The 24,264-nt window shown below is 34.4% G+C and overlaps 1 protein-coding gene across 12 annotated transcripts in view; it reads right to left on the bottom strand.

Moving 5' to 3' along the window:
• Window positions 1-24,264, bottom strand: part of BMPR1B (bone morphogenetic protein receptor type 1B) — a 247,075-nt gene that overhangs the window by 15,284 nt on the left and 207,527 nt on the right. For all 12 annotated transcript variants that reach the window (XM_015588483.2, XM_025046011.1, XM_015588490.2 and 9 more), the window contains 6 exons: window positions 24,154-24,256; window positions 23,529-23,631; window positions 12,742-12,838; window positions 11,541-11,679; window positions 4,984-5,176; window positions 3,886-4,183 (listed from right to left, as the gene is read on the bottom strand). In XM_015588483.2, the coding sequence (XP_015443969.1) occupies window positions 3,886-4,183; window positions 4,984-5,176; window positions 11,541-11,679; window positions 12,742-12,838; window positions 23,529-23,631; window positions 24,154-24,256 (933 nt within the window). The remainder of the gene's footprint in view (window positions 1-3,885; window positions 4,184-4,983; window positions 5,177-11,540; window positions 11,680-12,741; window positions 12,839-23,528; window positions 23,632-24,153; window positions 24,257-24,264) is intronic.

Here is a 24,264-nt window from a genome sequence, read left to right as displayed (position 1 = left end):
CTTGGACAATTTGACAATCGCCAATTGGGAGATCTGTGTTACAGCCCAGTCTTCATTATAGGCTTTCTATTTAAAATTTAATACCTCAGAGGCCCTAATCCAGGATTTATCTTCCCCCTGAGAAAATATATTATTCTGACACTGAAGGACCAGAGAAGTTGCTTGATCCTCCTGAGTAAAACATGAAAAGCTTTGTTAAGTTCCTTCAAGGGATTTCACATGTCATTGTTTTCTCCCCACAAGAGAGATCTGGAGGCAAGGTAATGTCTGCCACGGCATCAACTGTAGTAAATCTCTGTAGAGCAGGCAATGTATCAGCACTTACATCATTTTCAAGTGAGTGTATGAAGAAATCAATATAGAGGAAATCTATATTGATTTATATAGATTATATGAGCAGGAAATCTCTAAAGCAAGCCCACTCTCTGTGGCTCTAAACTTTCCTAGGAACCTCCCAGAAATGACTCAAAAGCCTGAGAGAACACTTACCACATAGAAACCAGGGTAAAGATTAAGTTTTCATAGGAAGTTCACATATGAAGGATGAGAACTCAACACTGGGTTAGCTGTGACCCTACACAGATTCTAAATATCTGCGTGTGCACACGCACAGACACACACCCCAAAAATAGGAAAGTCAGGAAAAGAGTGGAAGCCAAAGAAACATATAAAGCAAGGTTTAAAAGCGGGCTCAAAGACTGAGAAGAGCATAGTTCCTTTGAAACATAGCAAATAAAGGTGTAAAAAGGACATACGAAATTATCACATCACATGCAACCTCCATTTAATGGAAGAGGAAACTGAGGCCGATAACGGTCATTGCTTTTACAGCTTCTCTTTAGCCATATGAGATTTGTGCATCCCACAGCCACCGCAGTTGCTCATCTGAGCCAGTATCCTCAGATCTTTCCTCTCTTGATGAACTAGTCTTTATATGCCAAATAAATCTCTGAATTATCCCTTAAAGTATTCCCCTCTACTTCCTAGAATCAGAGTTTGCATGGAATTTAGAAGGTCCTTTGGTACATTCCCCTTACATTAATCAGAACTAAGTTTCAGAAATATTATAGACACCCACTTTCCTTATTTCTTTTGAGGTCCATAAAGAAGATGAGTTCTCAATTACTTTTATATAGCCAACATTTATTGATTCAAAACAACGTTAGAATACCTATAATGGATAACTCACTATGTCATGTCAAATGGGAAATACATTAATTAATTTGGCATGGATCCTGCTCTCAAGATGCCCAATGACTAGTGAAAAAGATGATGTATGTACTAAAATAATTATAATATCAGCAGGCAAGGACCAGGGAATTACTGCAGGAGTAAAAAGATGACGTCATTATTTCTAGCTGGGGGATGAGTAAAGTGACTTAAAGGTAACTCTGAGATTAAATTAAGGTACATGGAGAAGCAAGGGCCTTCCAAGCTAGAAACTGTGCAGTCAAATGCAAGGCAGTAGCAAACATGGAATATACATGGAAAAAAACACAAGTACTTCGGTTTTGCAAAAGAAAGCATACAAGTTGGAGAGTTTGTGGGATATAAAGCTAGAAAGGTGGATTTAACTCAGAGCATGTAGAATTTCTGCAGCTAAGAAATGTGCTTTTTTTCTTCATCCCACAGTCCATAAGTAATCACTCATTTATCCATTATACAAGATTTTGAAGCAACACCTAAATAATGGGCATCAAGGAAAGGCACTAGGAATGCAAACTTGAGAAAAACATGGTGTCTGCCTTCATGAAGCTTAGTCTCCAATGCAAATGACGAATAAATAGTCAATGATTACTGTAGAACAGTGTGAAAAATGTCATGATAGTATGCACAGGGTCTCACAGGAGAATATAAGAAAACTAACTTTATTTTTAAAGAAGACTAACTTAAAGTCAGACTTGTAAAGGAATAGTAGGTGTTCCAGAGGAAGAAACTGTGCAGATTAGTAGCAGTTATCTAAATAGAAGAGGGGATGTTGGGTATTCAAGTCAGGATAAAAGCATGTTAAAAATACTTGAAGGTGTGACAAAGTATAGTGTTCAGAATATAAACTACATTTTAACCCAAAGCCATAGGAAACCATGAAATTATTCTGATGTCTAAAACTATGCTTCGAGAAAATAAATCTAACAGCATTATATAGAAAAAAATTAAAAATAGGAAAGATGAAGAGGAAGTAATTACAAAATGCTTTACTTTAGAATCTAGAAAAATGATAGAGAGAACTCAAACCGGCCCAGTTCAAGTGGGAATATCATGGGGACATAATTCATTCAGTTGAGCAAACCAAAAACTTAGGAAACAAAGGAAATGTCAAGCACCTCACACTTTACAATGGATCGATCAAAACTGGGAACTAGGAAAGAAAAGCAGATATGGCAGGAAATCTAGCAGTAGGAAAATATTTAAATAGACAGAGGCAGACCCTCTAAAGAGAAAGAAGGTGAACCTGGAATAGAAAGGCACATCATGAAAGCAGAAGGAAGGAAGGCTTAGGTACTGTGGAGAGTGGAATGACAATTAGCCTTGTGGTAACAAACGATCAATAAAGGAGGTTCAGAAGAAAAAGGAGCAGAAATCAAATCATACAATATTATGAATTTACTAGATTGTGAAAGCAGATTACTCTTTAGAACTCTTGAGAAATTAAATGAGAAGGCAAGGAGAGAAGGTGGTAACTTGAGAAACAAAATGGGAAAAATTATTTGGTAAAAGAGACTTGAAAATGGTTGTAAGTTAAAAAAAAGAATTCAGAAGAGATTGAGGATTTAATAATCTTTCTGGGCAGGAGGTTCGCATTTCAAACAAATTTACAGTCCAAATCATTTCCTCCTGCTTTGTTTTTAAAGATCAAGAACTTCAATTTGTCATCCTCTAAATGGTGAAGACCTTCTTGTATTTGGGGCCTATTTTTAAATCACACCTCTTTCTTCCCTTCTGCGTGAAAATACAAATCTACTAGTCCTTCCTCATGAATTTTATTTTCCAAGCTTTTCATCATTTCCATGACTTTCCCTTGTTCCCTGTTCCATATCCTACAGAGTCATCTTTCGAAAAAAATCCACGAGAGGGTCCAAAAATTTAATAAAAGCTAAGCCTAAGATGAGTTTTTTAAAAGGTTATATGATTCCCCTCTATGCCAGTGGTTTACAAACCCATTTTGTTTGGTTGGTTTTGAAAGCAGAAGAATCATTTTTTCCTAATTAAATCATCTGTAAGATAAAAGGGGCTGCTCTAAGGAGAGTGCGGGTAAGCAAAATAATATTCCAACTATTGGGCGTTCCTCCTCTCCATTCTGTGGAAGCTACTGACGTCACTCCAAAGAACCTCCAGGGGTCCGAAAACCACTGCTTTATAACATGTACTGATTTATGTGTCCAGGTATTATAATCACTGTTTATGTTACAGTATAACAGTGCTGCACACTGGCTGTGTTTTGTTTATTAGTTTCTAACATTTCTCACAGAACATCTAGGCAAGTTATCTTTCTTCTATCATATAAAAACACTGCCTTTATCACTACGTAATCTGTAGATCTTTCCTAAAACCTTTTCCTACTTATATATGTTATTCAGGATTCTACCACATAATCCCAGATATTAGCTACCTCTTTTCTAAACAGCTTCATGACAGCTAGGATCCTAATGACTCAACTCTATCTTGAAGCCAGGACACTGATAAGCACAGAAACCACAGGACTGACTGAAACACTCTGTATTGCAAATAAAATATTTCTTCTTTTTCCACTCCCAAGAAAGGTCAAAATAAATAAAATCCTTCTTCTACTAAATATCTTTGAAGCACTGAACTATAAAATGTGTAATCTATAAAAAGTCATAGAAAAGAATCATAAAAAGTGTACTTGTTCATCTTGATACTGACCTAATAAATTTAACAGCCAGGCCCAGGTCAGCTATACAGCAAGTTCCATTTTTCTTCACCAGGATGTTCTTACTTTTCAGATCTCGATGGGCAATTGCTGGTTTGCCTTGAGTACTAAAAATTTCAGTGTGTAAATGACATAAGCCACTGACAGAAGAATAGGCTAACTTCAGCATTGATTTAGTATCTAAGGTGGTGGACTTCAGATAATCATAGAGGGAACCATTTTCATGATAGTCTGTGATTAGGTACAACTGTGTCCAGGACCCTGTCCCTTTGATATCTGCTGCAATGAACCCTAAAAGAAAAAAAAGACAAAAAGGTTTGGAGCTAAGTGTTTTCTGAATATTATCAGGAATAATTCATATCCTCTCTCATTTTCTGTCACAGGTGTCTTTTGTTTAGCATTTCATTCAGTTTTCTGATTATGTCTATGTCAGTATGAAATTACTAATACCAATCAGAAGCTATCAAAACAGTGGAAGTAGAGAAAATGTTAAGGGTTTGTATTGAAAACATGATCTCTTTCTAGTCAGTTGTTTATATTTAAATTAATTTTAAGTTAACAGTAAATAACTCATGGTATTATAGTTACATATAAGACACTGTTTACAAAACAGGGACTATAGTTAAAGCATACACTTCAGATTAGCTTACACTCTTGACACTTGAATGATCTAGCTAGGTCATTTCTAACTGGAGAAAATAAAAAGGAAATTGATTATCCATATAAATTCTGGATATAAATAAACCCTGCAAATAAAATTCTTATAACTTTTGACAACAATCAAACAAAAATGTGCTCCTTCAAATCTCTAAGAAACCTTAAGAAATGCTGGAATCACATTTGCATTTCCTGTCCCTCAAGAAAAAAATATTAGAGTGTTCCATTTCCAGCCCAACATTCATTCATAGAAGTACCTTAGTCATTCCTCCTGTGAGGTCTCCCATTAGAAGCTTATGACATTCTTGGGCTCACGCCAAGAAGAAAATGTCTATATATTTCATAATAGGTCTAGACAGATGAGTTAATAGGCAGATGTTAACAGAAAAATAGAGAAAAGCTAGGAAACCTTGAACATTGCTATACAGACTCACCCAAAATGTTTTCATGCCTCATCAACACTGTCTGATATATTTCTGTTTCTCGGAACCAGCTGGCTTCCTCTGTGGTGAAGAACACTTTCACAGCTACCTTTTCGCCACGCCACTTTCCCATCCAAACTTCCCCATAGCGACCTTTTCCAATCTGTTTCACCATCTGAATCTGCTTAGCTATAGTCCTTTGGACCTGTTAAATCCCAAAACACACTGTTAGTATATTTGCAGCACTACAGATTTGTTTAACCTTTTTTTCTCCAGAGAAGAAACAATTACTGCATATAAAATAAAATTAGCCAGTAGTTTCTCTTTACATAGAGAAGTTATTTGTATTTATTTACGAATTTATGCTGTCCTCTTTTAAGATTTGAGATTTGAAATTGATTGTGGATTCTGAATGTTTGAAATATTGCTTCCAAGTTATTAAATATTTCGTTTTATTATTTTTATAAAGAAAAAAATCTAAATGGGTTCACAGTCGTTGGTAGAAAAGAATACTTTTCACGTCCACCACTACAGTGTGATATCAGATACTCTGAAGAGACTCATGCCTCTATACACCTGGATAAAATACAACAAAACAAAATTGTAATGCATTGTTGGGTACATAAATAAATAAAGCAAATCTACAGGAAGGGAGGGAAGAAAGTAAGGGAGAGAGAGGGAAGGAGGAAAAGAGGAAAGGAAGGAAGAAAAGAGGAAGGAAAAGAGGGATTACAGAGTTGAGATCAGAGCAGAGAACAATAATCGTTAGCATATACAAAAGCCAGGTTGCTGTCTAGGCTAAGAATAATATCAGCTCTGGCATCCAGAATCTAAACTTTAATCCCTTTAAAAGTAGAGAATCCTAACTTAGGGCTTCGGCCTTAAGCTGGGACCACTGAATGGTACTAAATTTGTCCTATGATGGTAGTACCCGGGGCATTCAGCAAAATCCTTTCTTAAGGGAATCATTTGCAGAAGGGAATCATTCTACCACTATGGTAAGATACTAAGTACTTTGAAAGAACTCTTGCCACCACATCTGTTAATCATGGGTAAATCAAAAAGAAATAAAAAACTATAATACATTTTTGTTCTCACAAGTATGGACCAAAAAAGGGGGTTCTAAGGAAAGTAACCTCACAGAGTGATCTGATCATAAATTCCTAACTGGGCAGGTCATGGAGTAGTCACACCCCAGGCGTATAACTTCTTTAGTAAAAGATTTATCTTTGCCTTAAGGATTGTTTCTGTGCATCTAGGTTAACACACCTTTGAAATGCCTCTTTTCAGACCCCTCAGAAGCTAAACCACCAGCAGGAGAGCATACCATCTTAGTAACTATCCTGTAATCCAATCCAGCCTTGCTTTCTCTCATCTTCATGCACTTTCCCTCCTTAAGTCCAAATGCATAAAAGCAGCTGTAAATTGCCACTCTGAGAAGCACTTTTCTCAGTCTGTTGAGATCTTCCTTCCAGTTATATCCTCTCTTTAGCTCAGATAAATTTTTATAACAATTCTCTACAAGTTTGGACATACTTATGTCGACAAAGAGAATAAAGGAAATCCCTAAGGTGGGGAGAGAGAGAGGGGAGGGAGGAAGAGAAGAAAGGGAAGAAAGAAAAGATCCCACAGAATAAATTCCTTAAGACTAAAGAAAACAGCCACTATAAGTGAGAGTCAAGAGAAACCCAAATATATTTAACCCCTTCAGACTACAGATATTGGAATTTTCAGATATAGAATGCTATGGAACAATGTATGAAATATGTAAAGAAATAGAAGATGGAATGAAAAATAAGCAAGCAGCAAGAAATTAATGAAAATTATACTCTGAAGTGGAATAGTTAATGTCAGAATCAAAAATGTAAAATGAACAGGTAAAACAACAGATTAGAAATGGAGAGAAAGTTCAACTAAACCATGAGAGAGCTCTGAAGAATTATAGGGTGCAGTAGAGACAAAGAAAAAGAAATTATGAAAGTTAAGTTGCAGAGAGGTTAAATGTCTCTTTATACCTAATCTTTATCCCAACTTCACTTATAATAAAATGTTTTTGTAACAATAGCTACTATTTTTTAAAATTTTACTATAATTATGAAAAAGTCACCACATAATTGACCTCTTTTACCCCATCTACCTCCCCCCTCCCCTCTGGTAACCACTAGTCTATTGTCCATGTCCATGAATCTCTGTTTGTTTGTCCTGTTTGTTTGTTGCTTTTAGGTTTATATCCCACATATAAGTGATATTGCGTGGTTTTCAACTTTTTCTGTCCGACTTTACAGTAAAATATTTTAAGAACTCCACAACTGAAAGGGCCAAGTATCAGTGACAATTGACATAATTTAGGAGACATGTAGAAAGAACCTAGCACAGAACTCATAAAATACGATCAGAAAACTGAAATAAACTCTGCAGAAACATGCTTTGCATCAAGTAAACTTAGTGTTTCTTTTTGTTTTTGCACTTTTAAGGACCATGGGATTACATTGAGTCCACACAAGGTCAGCTAATTAGCGTCCTTAATTCCCCTTTGCCATGTAAAATAACAGATTCTACAGATTAAGACATGAACATTTTTGGGGAGGAGGCGTTATTCTGCCTATCACAGATGTCCACCAACTAGGATTGGTTCTGTTTTTGCACAATGAATGATTCAAGGGATAATGCTATCCATTGCCATAACCATTAACAGCACTAATGTAGCAGATTAAAAGCTATTTTAGGGAAAAATAAAGTCTTTTAAAAATTTTTCTAAAAGCAGGATTGAAAAATAAAAGCATTGCTGACATGCCATTAAGCCACTCAGCCTGAAGGAAATAAGAACTAAGCATGAGTGTCGAGCAGCTTTCCTCCTTCAAGAGTCGAACATGCTCCTCAAGAGTATGTTTCCGGCATATTTCCATTCCCAAATGAGGAACAGAAGCATCAATCGTGCTAAGCAGTTAAGAGCCAAATCCACAAGTAAATTATTGACTTGAGAGGAAACTTTCTACATTTATAAAAGAAATATTACATTTAATTTACAGATGTTACAAAATATTGCTTATATAAATCTTTGGAACATTTCCTAACATAAACAGTTTGGCATCCTTTTCTAATGCTAACATATCTTATAATTTAATGAAAATACTGATGAAATTGGCATGCTTGAAAGAATAAGAAAAACATCTCAAGGATAAAAAGTGTCACTAAACTATATTCAAAAATTACAAATATATTTTGAGATTTATTAGAACATCTAAAGACCTAAAAAATAATTAGAAAAAAATTTAAACTATGTGATTTATTTGAGTTTTGATTTACTAATGTTTCTAGTCTTTACCTAAACTTTCATTCTATATTACATTCTTAGATATGGATTTTGAAAGCTTGATTGTATAAATCAAATGCCTGCAAGATACAATCGCTATAATTGTGATTCCAAAAAGAGAAGAATTATTTCATGTAAAATGAGTACAACTGAGGATATATGGATTTATAAGGAGTTACCATTATTTCAGAAATGTCATTTATCTGGTGATGTCTGATAGTGTCTAATGTTTAAGTCCATGTACATGTATAGACACTGAAAAATTGTAGCTGTAAATAATGCTCTGTACTCTCTAATATGTCCCTGAATTAGCAACACACACACACACCTACACACAAATATACAGTTTAAAATATTTTGCTTAATAAGGCTGAGTTAATAGCACATATTGGAAAGATTTTTCACAGAAGATTCTTCACTTAAGAGGCTTAATGTTCAGTAAGAGAATTTACCCTTTTTTTCACTTACAAGGTCAGATAAATAGGGTATACATAAAAAATGATAATGTGTTAATATTTATTGAATATATACCACATATTAAATAATATGGGAGGCACTACATTAAATGGCGGGGAGACACCAACACTAACTTAATACTTGCAACCACTCTGTGATATTCCTTCCTTAAAGGACTTATAATATAAAGACATTTAACAAATATTATGTTACTGAAATAAATAATAAATTAGTATTAAGGTAAGATACTTGCATAATAATGTATTGCACACTTTGTATTATCTTACAATAAGATCTTAAGATCTTGAGATTTTTCCTTCACCAAACTGGGTTTTATGGATCCTCCTTCCCATCTTGCCCCTATCTAATGCATTCCCCTTGTTTTATTTAATTAACATTTGGTTCATATCTCACAAACATGAAGAGTACAAATTCTAGAGGCAAATCATCTGGGTTTGAATCCTGCCTTCTCCACATACTAGCTGGTTGACCTATCTGAGCCTATGTCCCTAATGCGTAATACAGGGATATATTCTAGAACAACCACCCAGGGTTGCCATGAAGCTTAAATGAGATTGTATTTGCGAAGGCTGGTATCTGGTCAGAATCAGAACCCTGGCAATCTGGCTTCTCTTAACCATTTTTTTTTTTTTTAATGTAAGCCAAATTCTATTTTTTGGTACCTACAGTATAGAAATAAGATAGCATTTTCATAGATATTAAAAATTGGAGTTGAAAGCTTTTAAAACAAAGTATTAAACAGCCCCTTTAATCAACAGGGGGGATACAAAGTAAACAAAATGTATTCTCCATCCTTAAAGTATGAGAGTCCTCTTAAAGACATAGACACACTAACATCAATTATAAGAGTATTTTAAACTGCTGTATTAAAACTATAAGCAAAATGTTATGACAGAAGAGAATAGACTGGCTCGGTCTGAGGTAAGTTGTCACAGAGATAAAACATGAGGTAGATCATGAGCCATAAGTCTGAGGAACTCTCCATAAATATACTACATTTGCAAAGACATGGACTTTAAAAACACATGTTATATACAGCAGGTCCTCAAATAGAATAACGCTTCATTCAATGTTGTTTCATTATAACCTTGAGATGCCATCGAAACTTAATTGTTTATGTTAATTAGCCTTTAGTAAAATTGGTTTTGTTATCAGTCGTTTCACTTAAAGTCATAGAACCAATCAACAATGTTAAGTGAGGACTTACTGTATTTGAGAAACCATTACTCAAGGCTGATACTAGAGCTCAGGAAGCAGGTGGAAGAGAGGTGGGAGAAGAGGTATGCCATGCAGACCAAGCTAAAAAAGAAGACCCAAAAAGGCTATTGGATAGTAGAACATTTTATCCAGGAAAGTAACATAGTAAGGTCAAAGGTTTTAGAGAGAGAACTCTACAGTAATGAGAAAGATGGGTTAGATAGAGAAAACAAGTAGTTTTCAATTCCAAGAGCATGAGTATGATTCATTAATATTAAAGGGGATTTTAACATTTGTACTCTTCTTTTAAAAAAATATAAGACTTTTAAATTTGAAAATTGTATTTGCTGTATATTAATTAAATTCTAAGAATAAAAAAATCAAATAGCTTATTATCAAATATCGGTATTTGATAATAATAACTTCTACATAAGAAAAATTTACATCCAAGTAGTATCTGTTTGGTCATTATGACTACTTCACAAATGGTTTTCTGTCTGGTCTATTACCTCCTGGGGAGGAATTAATCAAAGACTACAGAGTTTCAGTTATACAAGGTGAATAAGTCCTGTAGCTCTGTAATGCCTACAGTTATCAATAGTGTATTATACTCTAAAATTTGCTAAGAGAGTAAATCTTATTTTGTGTTATCATAAAATAACAAAGAAACAAACAAATAAATAAGTAGGGCAGGAATAAACTTTTGGAGGTGATGGAAATGTTTACGGCATAGATCGTGGTGATGTATTCAGAGATGCATACTCATCTCCAAACTCTTCAAGTTGTATATATTAAATATATATAGCTTTTCATATGTCCAAAAAAATGTTATAAAATAAATCCTTGGGTTGAGATTTTATAAAAGTTACTTTTAGTACTAAATAAAAGGTCACCAAAAGAATACAGTAAACAAGTTTTCCAAAGTTAGAACCAGACAATAAAGATTAGGAAAATCAACCTTAAGAGTTTTTTAAAGGAAAATATTTCTCATTAAAATTGTTATTTCCATCCTGAGTCCCAACAATCTTTCTGCATGGTCCATAAGGGAACCAAATGTTTTTCTCATTAAAGCAAGTGCCTTGGATTCGGTATATATTTTCTTCATGGTTGGCAGTGTTGACCATCAGAAAATTAAACCTCTCCTGAATGGAAAAGCCAGGACTTCACCCTGAAACAGAAACCCTCTAGCTGAAATGCAGCCTTATTCCCTTGTAAAAGTACTCAGATCCCAGTTGGTTGTAATACTTTTGCCTTCAAAAGCCAGGCCAAGGTGCAGTAATGCTATCCTTACTGAAAACAGAGGGAAGAAGGCCCCAGTTTATTGTTTTCTAATCTGCTCTTAATCAGAATGTCTGAGGGTCTGGATTGTAACCATACACTGACATTAAAAAACAATCACCTTACTCTCAATATGTCAAAATGTTATCAGGAATCCCAGCATCTGAGATCTGAGATCTAAGTGATTGTACAGAACGTTCTCTTTGTCCTGCCCTATCTGTTTCAGTAAAATGAAACCCTGTATTTACTGACATTTCCTCTCAGAAGACATTTCCTTTAAATTCAAGGTATGTTCTCCTCATACCAGCAGAGGGAGGCCTGATCCACTTCCTGAGCTTTGAGACTGCTCAATTAAGTCTCTCAGGGATTCTCCAGGAGGGATGTAAGTTTCATCCTGTTCTAATCCAATGCTGTACCGAGGTCTGGTTTCTTGTCTTTTATACCTAAAGATGCATAAAGGAAGATCATTTTAGACACTGGATTGCAATGATATAGACAAAACACTGCAGATAAAACATTAATTATGGCAGGTTTTATTTTTATTTTAGCACATAAATACAAGATTAAATGCTCAGTTTTTATTACCCTCAGTTATTTCCAAAAAACAAATCATAATTATTTTCCTGACTTATTTTTTACAGTAAATTACATGTTTTTACTCAGTCTCAACCATTTACAATTTTTCTTCTCTATTCTTTTCAGTTGACTATGTTCCAGTCAGTTACATTCTGTTAATGTTTCTATGTAGCTCCAATTTTCATTCCCTAAAATTTTTCCCTTTAAGATCTAATTATAGATGCAAATTTCTGATTTACAAAAAACATTACAGTGAACTCTCTCATCCAAGGTAATATAGAGAGCAATAATATAGATAAGTGAAATAAATTTAAATTTTAAAAACTTTTGTCAATAATTATATCTCCAATTAGAAATAAATTTGAATCAACTCTCATTTGCAGAATAGTATCATAAATGGGTAATTACAAAAGGCAAGTGATATGAATTTAAAGGTCTGATATTTCACAAACTACAAAATAAGTTCTTAGTGACAAAATAATTTGCAACCACCATACTTAACTTTAATATAGTAACTGAATTTATTTTAATAATTAATTTATAAATTATCTTTAAAATCTTTCAATACTAAGGGGGAAATTGTTAGCTCAGGAAATAAGGAATTATTAGAGTGATTCTATGTTCAACATGCTCTTTTCTCTGCTTGAAATCAAACTCAACAGCAACTAGTTCCTTAATTCCCTAACAACTCTAATTTCACTAGGGGTGAAATTGGGTGGTTTTGATGTCTGAAGCAGAAATGAGATAGTCATCTATTAATAGCTTCATTAGAACAAATATTTATCAATAATAACTGATATTTTCAGTGAAATCTAAGAACTACTTAGGTCAAAGAAAGCCGTGGTGAAAAAAAATGTCAACAGATAGAATAGCAGTATGAGAAAAGTATTACAGACTCAAAATTCTACATCTACATGTTGGAAACTTACCTGAAGTAACAGAATAAAATGATAAGGACCAAGAGCAAACTACAGACAGTCACAGATATAAGTAAGGCTTTGTGGTGTATAGATCCATCAACAAAATCTGAAATTAAAAAGAAAGTAAAGAGAACCATAACACAGAGAACACTTTCACTTAAAAATTAAGAAACAACTCTTTCCTAAAAGTGCTTCTAAGCTCCACATACAAGATGTGAGAGATTCTTTTAATCTAATTGATAAGAAAAAAATACACACACACACACACACACACACACACACATATGTATGTATGTATATACTCCAAATTAAATAATGTTGACTAACATGAATTATCATTCATCTATGCACTCAGTTCAAGAGCATGCATTTCTTCCTGTCTGGAAGGAATACGCTTGACATGAGATAAAAAGCACAGAATATAAACAAATGTAGTAAATGGATCAATGCCCCTAAAATATAAGTAGGTACATCATCTTTCAGATCTGGCTGATAGAAGTGCAGACTTTTCTCATGAGGTTTCTGGAGCACTCTGTATCATGAATTTGGAAAAAACTCATCTGTATTTATTGTACATAAAACACAAAGTCATCTTATGATGGATACAAAGGAATATGATTCCTCAAATGTTGCCAAATATAGAATATGTAGTTGTATATCACTTTAAACAAAAATGCCCTTCAAAAACACATAGCTAAATTCTTCATAAATAGCATTTTATTTTAAAGGAATGGGTATGTTCTACTAAAAGAATATTGTGTGATTTTTTACAGAAAAAATTATTAAATATTATTTATGTTGTTCTAACTCCAGTTCTTAAAAAAATCAGATTTACTTATGACATGATTTATCGAACTTCATATAAATAAGAATGACTTGGAGAGCTTTACACAAATGCATATTACTGACTTCGACCACAGAGATTTTTACTCAAAGTACTTTTTTATAAAATAATCATCAGAGGTGAACTATATGCTGGCAGTCTTTGGAACATATTTTGAGAAAGCTGACCTAAAACCAAGTGCACTCATATAGTCATGGCATTAGCACCACTCTTATTAAGGGCACCATAGGCCATTGAGCATATGATTGCTGTTATGAAATTTTAAATGGTATTATTGTAATTTATGACTGTAGTTACTACAAAGAAGAGGTTTTCCAACTGTGCTGTGTACCTTTAACTGTATAGCTACCTGAACACTTTGGATGTGGATCTTATCCCACCCAATGTAACTTTTTTTTTTTTTAATCAGTCAAAAGTATTATATGTTCCATGAAGAAAATGGAAAAGCACCAACTAACTAAACTAAAATAAATATAATCACCACTACCTCACTACTTAGGAAAATTACTACTAACATTTTATCCTATGCCTTTGCAATATCATTTTAATAAACAAAAAAGTTCATGAGCAAAATATTTCACAAAAAGGCATTATATACTCCCATGTCCATAGCAGCATTATTCATAATAGCGAAAACATAGAAGAAATCCAAGTGTCCACTGAAAGATAAACGAATAAGCAAAACTAGTATATATATACATAGAATATTATTTGGCCTTAAAAAAAATATATTGTGATGTATGTTATAGTATGGATGAATCTTGAGGACATTATGCTAGTGAAATAAGCCAGTCACAAAAAGGGAAATACAGTATGATTCCACTCATTTGAGGTCCTTAGAGTAGTCAAAATCATAAAGACAAAAAGTAGAATGGTGGCTGTCAGGTGCTGAGGAAGGGGGAAATGGAGAAGTTATTGCTTAATGGGTACAGAGTTTCAATTTTATAAGATGAAAAGAGTTCTGAAGATTAATGATGGTGATGGTTCACAACATTATGAATGTAATTTAATGCACTGAACTAAAATGTACACTTAAAATGGTTCAAATGGTAGATTTTATGTTATGTGTATTTTACCACAGTAAAGGGAAAAAATCATTATAACTGTTTTATAAGTAGATTGTTTTTATTTTTAATATTGTGAACATTTCCAAAACCAAAAATTTTTCTGTAACATGTGTTTTAAAGACTACAGAGCATATATACAGACACAGTCAGAAAGTCAATCTCCTGATGACATATATTTAGGGGACTACAAAGGTTTTGTTATAACACATCTTTGCTGTAACACACAAAATTCTGTGATGAATACTTTACACATACATCATTATACATGTCAATGATTATTTTCTTAATCTAGACTCCTAGAAGAATTATTAGTTAAAAAGATATATGTTTTAAGGCTTTTTATATATATTGTCAAAATATCCTTTAAAAGGTTATACGGTTTCTATTTCACCATCGACATGAAAATACGTTTTAATTATTTTGAAATAATTTGAGTCTTACAGGGAACCTGTGAGTATAAAGAACTCCAATATGCCCTTAACAGAGATTTCCCATTTAAAAAATTTTGTCATATTTGCTTTATAATTCTCTTGTTCTCTCAGTATGTGCATGATTCTCTCTCTACATATAAACATGTATATATAGAGTCGTGTCCTGTATAATGACGTTTCAGTCAATGATGACTGTATACATGACAGTAGTCCCATAAAATTAGAATGAAGCTGAAAAATTCCTATCGCCTAGTGTCACTGTAGCCATCCTACAGACATAGTGCAATGCATTACAACTGCCTACAGTATTCAGTACACTAACATGCTGGACAGGCTTGTAACCTAGGAGATATAGGCTATGCCGCATAGCCTAGGTGTGTAGTAAGCGATAGTATCTAAGTTTGTGTAAGTGCACTCTGTGATGCTCGCACAAGGAAATCTCTTAATGACTCATTTCTCAGAATGTATCTCAATTATTAAATGATGCATGACTGGATATATATTCACATTTTTGTTTATTTATTTGTGTGTATATATAATTTGTGGATCACCTTAAGTTATAGAGATAATGTCCCTACCCATAAACGCTTTCGAGTGCCTTTTCTAAGAATAAGGACATTGTCTTACCAAATGGTAATATAATAATCAAAATCAGGAAATTAATATGAACATATAAATTGAAAATTAATCTTATTTGAAATATTTCAGAAAAAGTTTAGATTATTTATAATGAACTAAAATCTGTAGTTCTTTATACTAATTTCTTGTCCAAATATTGTGATGGTTAATATTACGATTCACTCATCAGTCTAAATATATGTTTAACAATTATTTACGATCTACACTACTTGCCAAATATTATTGGAAGTAGCCTGCATCTGAAAAGACTAAATAAAAGACCATTAAATATAAACTAAAGATAGATCATTAAATATAATATGTTAACAAATTCAAAAACATTGCCAATGGCCCAGAAAAAAAGGAGTTCAGGAAACTGACCCCGACTATAGGACAATCAAAAAGCCATTCAGGCTTTAACACCAACAGGAATTAATATCTAATTAGCATATGTATTGTATGAAAAGTTGCTCAGGAAATCTTGAAAATAATTTGTAGTATCTTAAAATTAAGTGGGCTAAGATTTTACACAATGAAACATCTTAGCAAATTTCCCTTCCTCCCTTAGGTTATAGGTGAAGTTAACAATAAACCTAAGGTGAGCAAATACCTCTGCCAGTAAGAGCGCAATTCACAATGTTTACCTATGCAGGTGTACAAATACCATGGCACATATACCTGCAAATACTATTTCTGGAAACTTAGATTAAAATGTAGTTCCAATTTTAAGGCTAACAAAAGCAAAAAAAAACGAATTAGTGGAAAACCAAAGAGCACAATAGATACTAAAAACTAGAGGAACTAACTACATAAGCACAACATACTATCAGTATATGAATACAAACCACTTTTTTTATTCAAGTGATATAATTTTACTAACTCTCAGCCTCAGTGCCTTTCACTTTTCCATATAAACACAGAATACACACTGAACTGTAAGCACACTATATTTATTAATACTCATCTTATATTTCTGATTTAGGAGAGCAATGAGACCAGAAAGGATCTAAGGGATTCTTTCCTTACCATCAAACACATTTTTAAGGCTAGTATTACTCTCCCATTTTCTTTTTCTTTGCCCCAGTGACTTTATCCCCTGAAGCCTCATTTCTGCCTCCTTGTCTTTTGTCATGAATAAGAGATCCTTATCAATAAAACTTTTGTTTCTGTTGGTCATGCTGGTCATGTTTTAATCTGCCATTACCTGTGCTCAGAGCATTAACAATATAAACATTCAAGTCACCTCCAGAGTCTCGGAAAGCCAATACTTCCAGATACCTATCAGGGAAAGAACAAGGCCTGGAGTTCTCGCTAGGGCAGCAGACTTCCACCTGCACTGTCACTCCAGCTGCTCAGGGAAGTAGAACAGAGAACTCCCCAGGGAAATCTGGCTCACCCTGAGAGGCAAGTAAGAGTCACCAGTGGTTTCCTAACTAAACAGCATTCTGTCACTACCTGTCTCCTCTTTGATAATTAGGTGGTTGATAATGGCTTAAAATGACAGGGCTGTTTTCAGAAGGCTAGACGAAGGTTCACAACTGCAATAAAAAATTTAATAGGAAATTGAATAAGCGATTTCCTTGTAACAAAGGAAGACAGAATTTTCATATCCAGATTATTGTGTTTGAAGAGAAATAAACAGATTATTTCTAAATTCCTTTCATCTGTCCCAACTACAAAATTAACGAGAATTCCAAAATAGGAGCTGAACATTTCAAGAAATTTTAGAACTACTCCTTGACAAGGAATTTAGTTCAAATTCATGTATTAGTTTATGTGGCCATGGTACAATATAGGTATCAGAAAGCAAACTGTGGCACTCATCTTTGCATTCTGGACACTATCCTATATTTGATCTATCTGTGTTGTGGAGAATCAGGGAGATGTTTAGTGTTTAAATACCTGTTACCAATATAGTTTAATTTATAACTGGCAGTATCTATGCTAAGCAATATTTTAAAACAAATCTATAAACTGCTCAGAATATATTTTTAATTGAGAAAGATTAACTTTGGAAATCTTGTACTATAATTTCCCTTAAACTACAGTGAAATTATTGTATTTCAAAACAGAATATTATTTCTGATATATTTTCTGTGAAATATATATGTAATATATATGATTAATCCCCAGATTTAAATACAAACTTATGCTTATTTCAAAAATTAAATAAACTTTTATTTTGTAAAAGTAAATTAGAGTATTCCATTTAATAAAGCAAGGGCTTCTGTTCATTTTACTTTAACCCAAGTCTTCCATTACTTTAAGTTTAAAAAATATTAAATAAAAATAAGTGAGTATAATAAGTAATTTGGAAGAGGGGGAGGGGGGAAACCTTATCAAATTCTCTGGCCTACATGCCATTTCAAAAGGACATTTTACTCACAGTATCTTTGTCAAACCATTTGATGCTGAGACTGGGCATACATCATCCCTCCCAGCATCCTGCTGCCCCTTCATCACTAATTTTGCAGGCAGAGACCAGAAACCAGGCACCATGACTTCTTCCTTTCAGCCTCTCCATCAAAACAGACATCTCTTCCTACTCTTCCCACCAGCTGCAGTATTACTGGGATTTCCAGATCGTATTTTATTTTTTATGTTAAAGGTGCTGCATCTGATGTAATTACTTTTCATATTTCCTCCTTCAGGAGAAAGACTGTTATCCTAGGGTATTCTGCTTTGCTGGTGCTAAAATGGAATAAGTACAGCAAAAGGAAAACTAATATTCATAAAAGAATTTAAGCTGCATTCTGGCTACCCTTTATCTCCTTTTTTTAAACAGAAGATGACATATAGTTCAGGGACATAAATAAACATTGATAAATATTTGTTGAATGAATGTCATTGTATATCTCTAATTTCCTGCTAAATGCACCTAAGTTTAAAAAAAAAAGTTTGAGAAAACTCTGGATCAGTAGAAAAGCTTTTCCAGTATATTCGTTTTTAATAAGGACATTTATTTGTAAGTATTTAGCCCTCCGCTGAGTACTCCTCTGGTCTCTATTACTAAAACCTCACCTAAGCCTGTTATTATTTAGCACCTAGTAACACAGATGTTTTGCCATAAGGTTAATCACTTAACTTTTTTGGAAGAGCAATTATTAAAGAATGAGAACTACACTGGTAAGCTGGACTTTTCTTCCCTCTATGCTTTTAATAACATAGTCTCTATTTTATAGTAATTTGACATATAGATTTATAATAAAGCTATAATAATATATAATAATCTACTAGACAATGCCTAGTACAGAGGTTCTCAAGGTGTGGTCTCTGGATCAAGAGCATCAGCATCATCTGGAAACTACTTAGAAATGCAAATTGCTGGGTCTACTCAGATCTACTAAGTCAGAAACTAGGTAGGAGTCAGTAATCTGTTTTAGCAAGCCTTCCAGATGATTCTGATGTACCTAAAACTAAAAGCCACTGGCCTAAAACACAACTGGCATTTAATAAATGTTAAATTAGAAGGAAGAAGAGAAAAGGAGGGAGAGTACACACACGTGCAAATAGCAGGGCAAGCAACCTTCCAACACCATATTCTAAAAATAGTAATTATTACGTATCTGAGAATAGTCTGTGCAAGGCAAATATAATAAACAGATTATAAAAATCATGTTGTTTATCAATTGTTATGTGAAAGGGCTAAGCACTATTTACTCATAGTTTTCTGACTCATATGGGTGAAAGTATTTTTTTGAGAATGTCATTCAGAAATTTCTATAGAAGACTTAGTGAGAGGACATCATTGGTCCATTTCCTATCTCCGCTACTTACTCTAGCTACGTAATCTTCGCACAGGACTTAATCTCAGGATTCCTCAGCTTTCAAGTCTGTTAAATGGGGATAATAGTAAAAGTGCCTCTTCTTTGGGTTGTTATGAGGATTAAATGTATATATAAAGGACTTAGAACAGAGCCATAGTAAATAAACACTCCATTCACATTAGAAAATATCACAATTAATATAACGATTTCTATTGTCCTTAGACCAGAAAAGTGGCCTGTGCTCTGGGCTTTAAAGGGTCCTGCTCTGTCTCCTTCCAGTGGTGCTTCTTCTCACTGAGCAATGGATCTGCAGGACCCGGGGGGAGGTGTCTACCCAGACCCTGTCCCATCCCATTCTCCATTTAAACCACTGGCTATCGCCCAGAAGTCTGGAATTCCTTGCCTAAGGGGCCCTGTGTTGTGTCCAGGACCTGTGAGGCCCTTTTCTGAACTCCTGTCCTCCTGAGGGTGGACCAAAGAGCTGGTGTGGGTACCCCAAGACCTGAGGGGTGGCCAAGGGTGGCTAGGGCAAGAAATGTGACTGGAGTATAAACCAGAGAGGCGAGGTGTTCTGGTTTAAGTGCCTGATATTAAAATTTTTGATTATAATGTAAATGCCTGATATTAAGCTTTTGATTGCTAAGGAATCCATTCAAAGACAGTCATCTCGAATGACCATATTGTCAGCTATATGATGCAGCTACTAGTAAAACAACTAGATAAGAAACAAGGCCCCTCTATACATGAAGTGCCCTTATAGAAAGCCCAGGTAACATAGGTAACTGACCACTTGAGTAACCCAACTTCTCCCTAACTGTACCTAATTCCTATTCTTATGTTTTAAATCTGCCATGTGTGAGCTTGCCACAAGTAGCAGAGGCCCAGGTGAGTGCTTCGGGCATTTCTAGCCACAGTATCACTAGTCAGTCTGAGACTGACACAAAACAGGTGTCTATATGGATATATGAGAGACCCTTCATGGTGCCAAGAATGGGGCTTTTCTAATCACGCACAGGAGAGAATACAGTCTCAGTTCAAGCATTCTAAATGCCAAGTTGGTGTTCCCCATCGTTTTGAAAATGTATTTAACAGAATGTACTATATTATGTATTTAACAGAATGTACTATATTTACCAGTCTTTTATATTGGTTTATGAGTTTTAAACATGTACGTAAACAGTATGTGGACCTCTTTTTATACTACTGCCCCAGTCCCACAAAAGTTAGGGCTAGTCTCGAGTATAAAAAAAAACAGCTAAAATTAAAAATATCAAAAGAAGGTAGTTCCATGCCTCTTTAACATCATCTCTGTTCTTTATTTGGGGTTTTATACCAAAACAAATATGCGCATATCTCCAATAGGAATTGTGAAAAATAATATAAACAGAATCCTTCAAAATGGAGTTGGAGCTGCTACCCCAGAGGACCTGCCTTGTAAGTCTCACTCCTCAAACCTTTAGAATGTTAAAACTATACAAAATAACCTTTGGACTAGACATAAAAGCAGCACTGTATACCAAACAACTGTTTGCAAAGGCAACAAGAAAGCTGACATTATGAAATTAAAGACATTTAGAATTAGCATCATTATGTTAGCTTAACTCCATCTGTAAAAGTTTCTTCCTTCTATTCAGGAAATCGTTCCCCTTTCCTTTCTAATAAATATCCCTTGCCTTCACCTACTAACAGAAACACAAATTGGGTTTCTGCTGAATCACTGCTTCCTGAATAGCTATTCTTTTGTATCTCAAATAAAGACTTGTTGCCTTTCACTTTGGCCTTTTATTTTTAGGTTAACATATCTTACATAGACAGATATCCAATACGGCTGCAACTCTAATGCTTCTGACCAAGGCATTACTGACAACCAGTAAAGATATATAGTATATTCCCCGCCACAGCTCCCCCAAAATACTGTATATGGTGGAGGCATAAAACAACACACACACACACACACCACCCCCCAACCCTTGCCACCACCCCCAGCCCTACAGCTCTATGGTATAAGATGACAGTGTTCTCAGACAACAATTGAGTGACCTCGTCTAGATGCTCCCTGGGATCCTCAGAGTTTAAAGCAGTAAACCATAATACCGCTAAACTCTACTCAGGCATCTCACCTATGTAATCCTCAGTGTAATCCACCTGCATCCTCCTTCCTAATGCGCTGAACCGAGTACTTGACCTCTCATTGCTGCTGCCCTTCCTCTCAAAGCCTTTTCACTTAGTTCTCTAGAGACTTTTCCACTATTTTTAAAAGTCCCTGCATTCTCAACTTCAGAGAATACTCCCTCACCTGCCTAGTCCTAACTAGAATCTGGCTCCATCTATAGGACAATCCTTGCACTGCAGCCCTTTCAGCATCTGAAAAAAAAGAGTACATTTTTTCCTAAACCTTATTATTACTTCTAGGACAAATCACTTCCACTTGCTTGTGAAAAACCTTTTCTCTTTGAGGCAGAAATTCTAAAACCTAGCACTTCTACCTTTGTTTCCAGACACTCCTAGTCCTCCCTCCCATACTTTCATCATATGAGGCTCTTCACCAGGGCTATTCAAAACATCAATAGACTGCCTACTTTTTGAAACTGGTCCACAATAACTACAAAAATTGAAACTAAATATTTAGAACTTTATAACATTTTGACATCAGTGGACTTCTCTTTGAACAGGTGTCGAGTTCACATGGTGAGACACAGTGGTTCTGGCTATGCTCACATATGGGCCCTGTTTTTTTCTACCATAAGTGTTGCACAAACTTTATTGTGCACATAGGTAACTTAGAGAATCTTGTTAGAAATGCAGGTTTAGTAGTCTGGGATGGAGCCTGAGATTCTGCATTTCTAATGAGCTCCAAGTAATAACGATGCTGCTGGTCCATTGGCCCACTTTGAATAATGAGGCTTCAAACAACTTAATTAAGAGATTTTCTCCAACCAGCTGTGCTATTTCATATGCTTGTTATTTTGTGACTATTTCTCAAATATTACAAACCTAACCTGTACAGTTACTATAGTCTCTGTTTAGAGTCACTGCTACTCACAGACAGTGCAACTATGAAAAAGTTAATTATCCTCACTGTGCTGAGATATTCCTGATGGAAAATAATTATTTACATGTTTCTCTTTCACATCTTACTGTGCACACCTTGAGAGCAAGAATTTCCTTCATCCATTTCTGTATCCCTAACACATAGCATGTTCACAGGCAAAATTTTTTAAAAATTGACTGATTTTTTGATGTGATTATAAATCAATCTTATAAAGCTTTCAAAGCTATAGTAGGAACGAGCATTATAAAATGTTATCATGAAAACCATGAAATATCATATTTTGTTGGAAAGATTTTCTCTACTCGAAATAAAATCAACCATGAAGAATCATTTTAAATAACTTATGTAGGAGTTAGGACTCTATGACAATTACAAATCATTTATTTTGTGGCAAGAGTAAGCAGAGGAAAGAAAATGTGACAGCTGCTTATAACAAGAAGTCTTTGTGGGTGCTATTTTGTCTTTTTAAACAAGCAATACTTAAATGTATAAGTCTTGAAATTAAATTTTTTAGGTATGTTCTCCATTTTATCAATATATGATATATGATTTGACTAAAAAGTAGTTACTCAAGCATTGATATAAGAGAGGACACCCAGCAAACAATCTGATTTATTCCTTTATGAGGTCCTTATTTTTAAAACAAATTTAGACAAAGAGCAGTTTTTGAATGAAGTACAACTTCCAAATAATATTTAGGGGTAAACATAAAACACTGTCTTCTTCTTTTACCCCCCTGAAACATACTACAAGCTCTAGAAACTGTAGTTTTTTGAGGGGAAGTAGGGAGAAGTTAAAAAATAAGATTATTTGGAGTGAAGCCATGTAAGAGTATTTTCCCAAGAACTACTTGTACATGTCTTTGAATGACAGTTTCATTATGTCATCGTGCCTTGTCCTATGCCCCAGCAATGGAAAATGGTACAAGTAGATTCATTCAGAAAAGAGAGAATAATTCAAGATTTTATTTTCTTTATGCCTAAAGCTTTTCCAGCTTGGAAGCCTTCTTCTCCTTACCTCTGTTTTTCAGTGGAGGCAGGGTGGGGTGCAGATCTTTATTACATTCATTCCGTTCTGTGCAGCATTCGATTGATCTTCTTTGATGAGGAATGGGAGTGTCCTAAAATTGAACCCAAAGAGCTATTAGGGGTGTCCCCTAAACTTTGTAAATCACATAATCTGAAACTTAAAAAAATTAACACAATTTAGAGAATTCACTTAAAATTCTTACACAAATATGTTGAAAATATTGTTTTCTATTAGGTAATTTCTTTCAAATTACCATGTATTATCCTACTGCAATGTCTGCATTGCAACAAAATTGCTATTGCATCTGTAATAACCAGTGTGCCCAGCATAAACTGAGGAAGAAGGCTTGACTTAATGCAGTTAACTAAATTGGAATTTGAGCAATAAGATCTAATGGGTCACTAAGCCAGAAGTTAACAGCAAAGATAAAAATAATATTCAATTTTAAAATGAAGGGAGAATTGGCCCAATGAGAATGTTCAAATTATTTTCCAAATTACTAAAAACAGGCTAGTCAAAAAAAAAAAGTTTTTGTTTTATCTTGCTTGAAACTTAACTGCTTGAAATCCAGCTAATGAAAGGTTACAGAGTAGAATCGAGTTATCTTCCTTACCCGACACTGAAAATCTGAGCCTTCTAGTCCTAGACATCCAGAAGTTACCACAGGCATCCCAGAATCATCTTCTTCTATCATTGTGAAACAATATCCATCTGTGCTAAAGAC

The sequence above is a fragment of the Pteropus alecto genome, unplaced genomic scaffold (assembly GCF_000325575.1).
Source record: "Pteropus alecto unplaced genomic scaffold, ASM32557v1 scaffold63, whole genome shotgun sequence".
NCBI classification, from domain to species: domain Eukaryota; kingdom Metazoa; phylum Chordata; class Mammalia; order Chiroptera; family Pteropodidae; genus Pteropus; species Pteropus alecto.
This window is presented reverse-complemented; position numbering and strand designations above follow the sequence as displayed.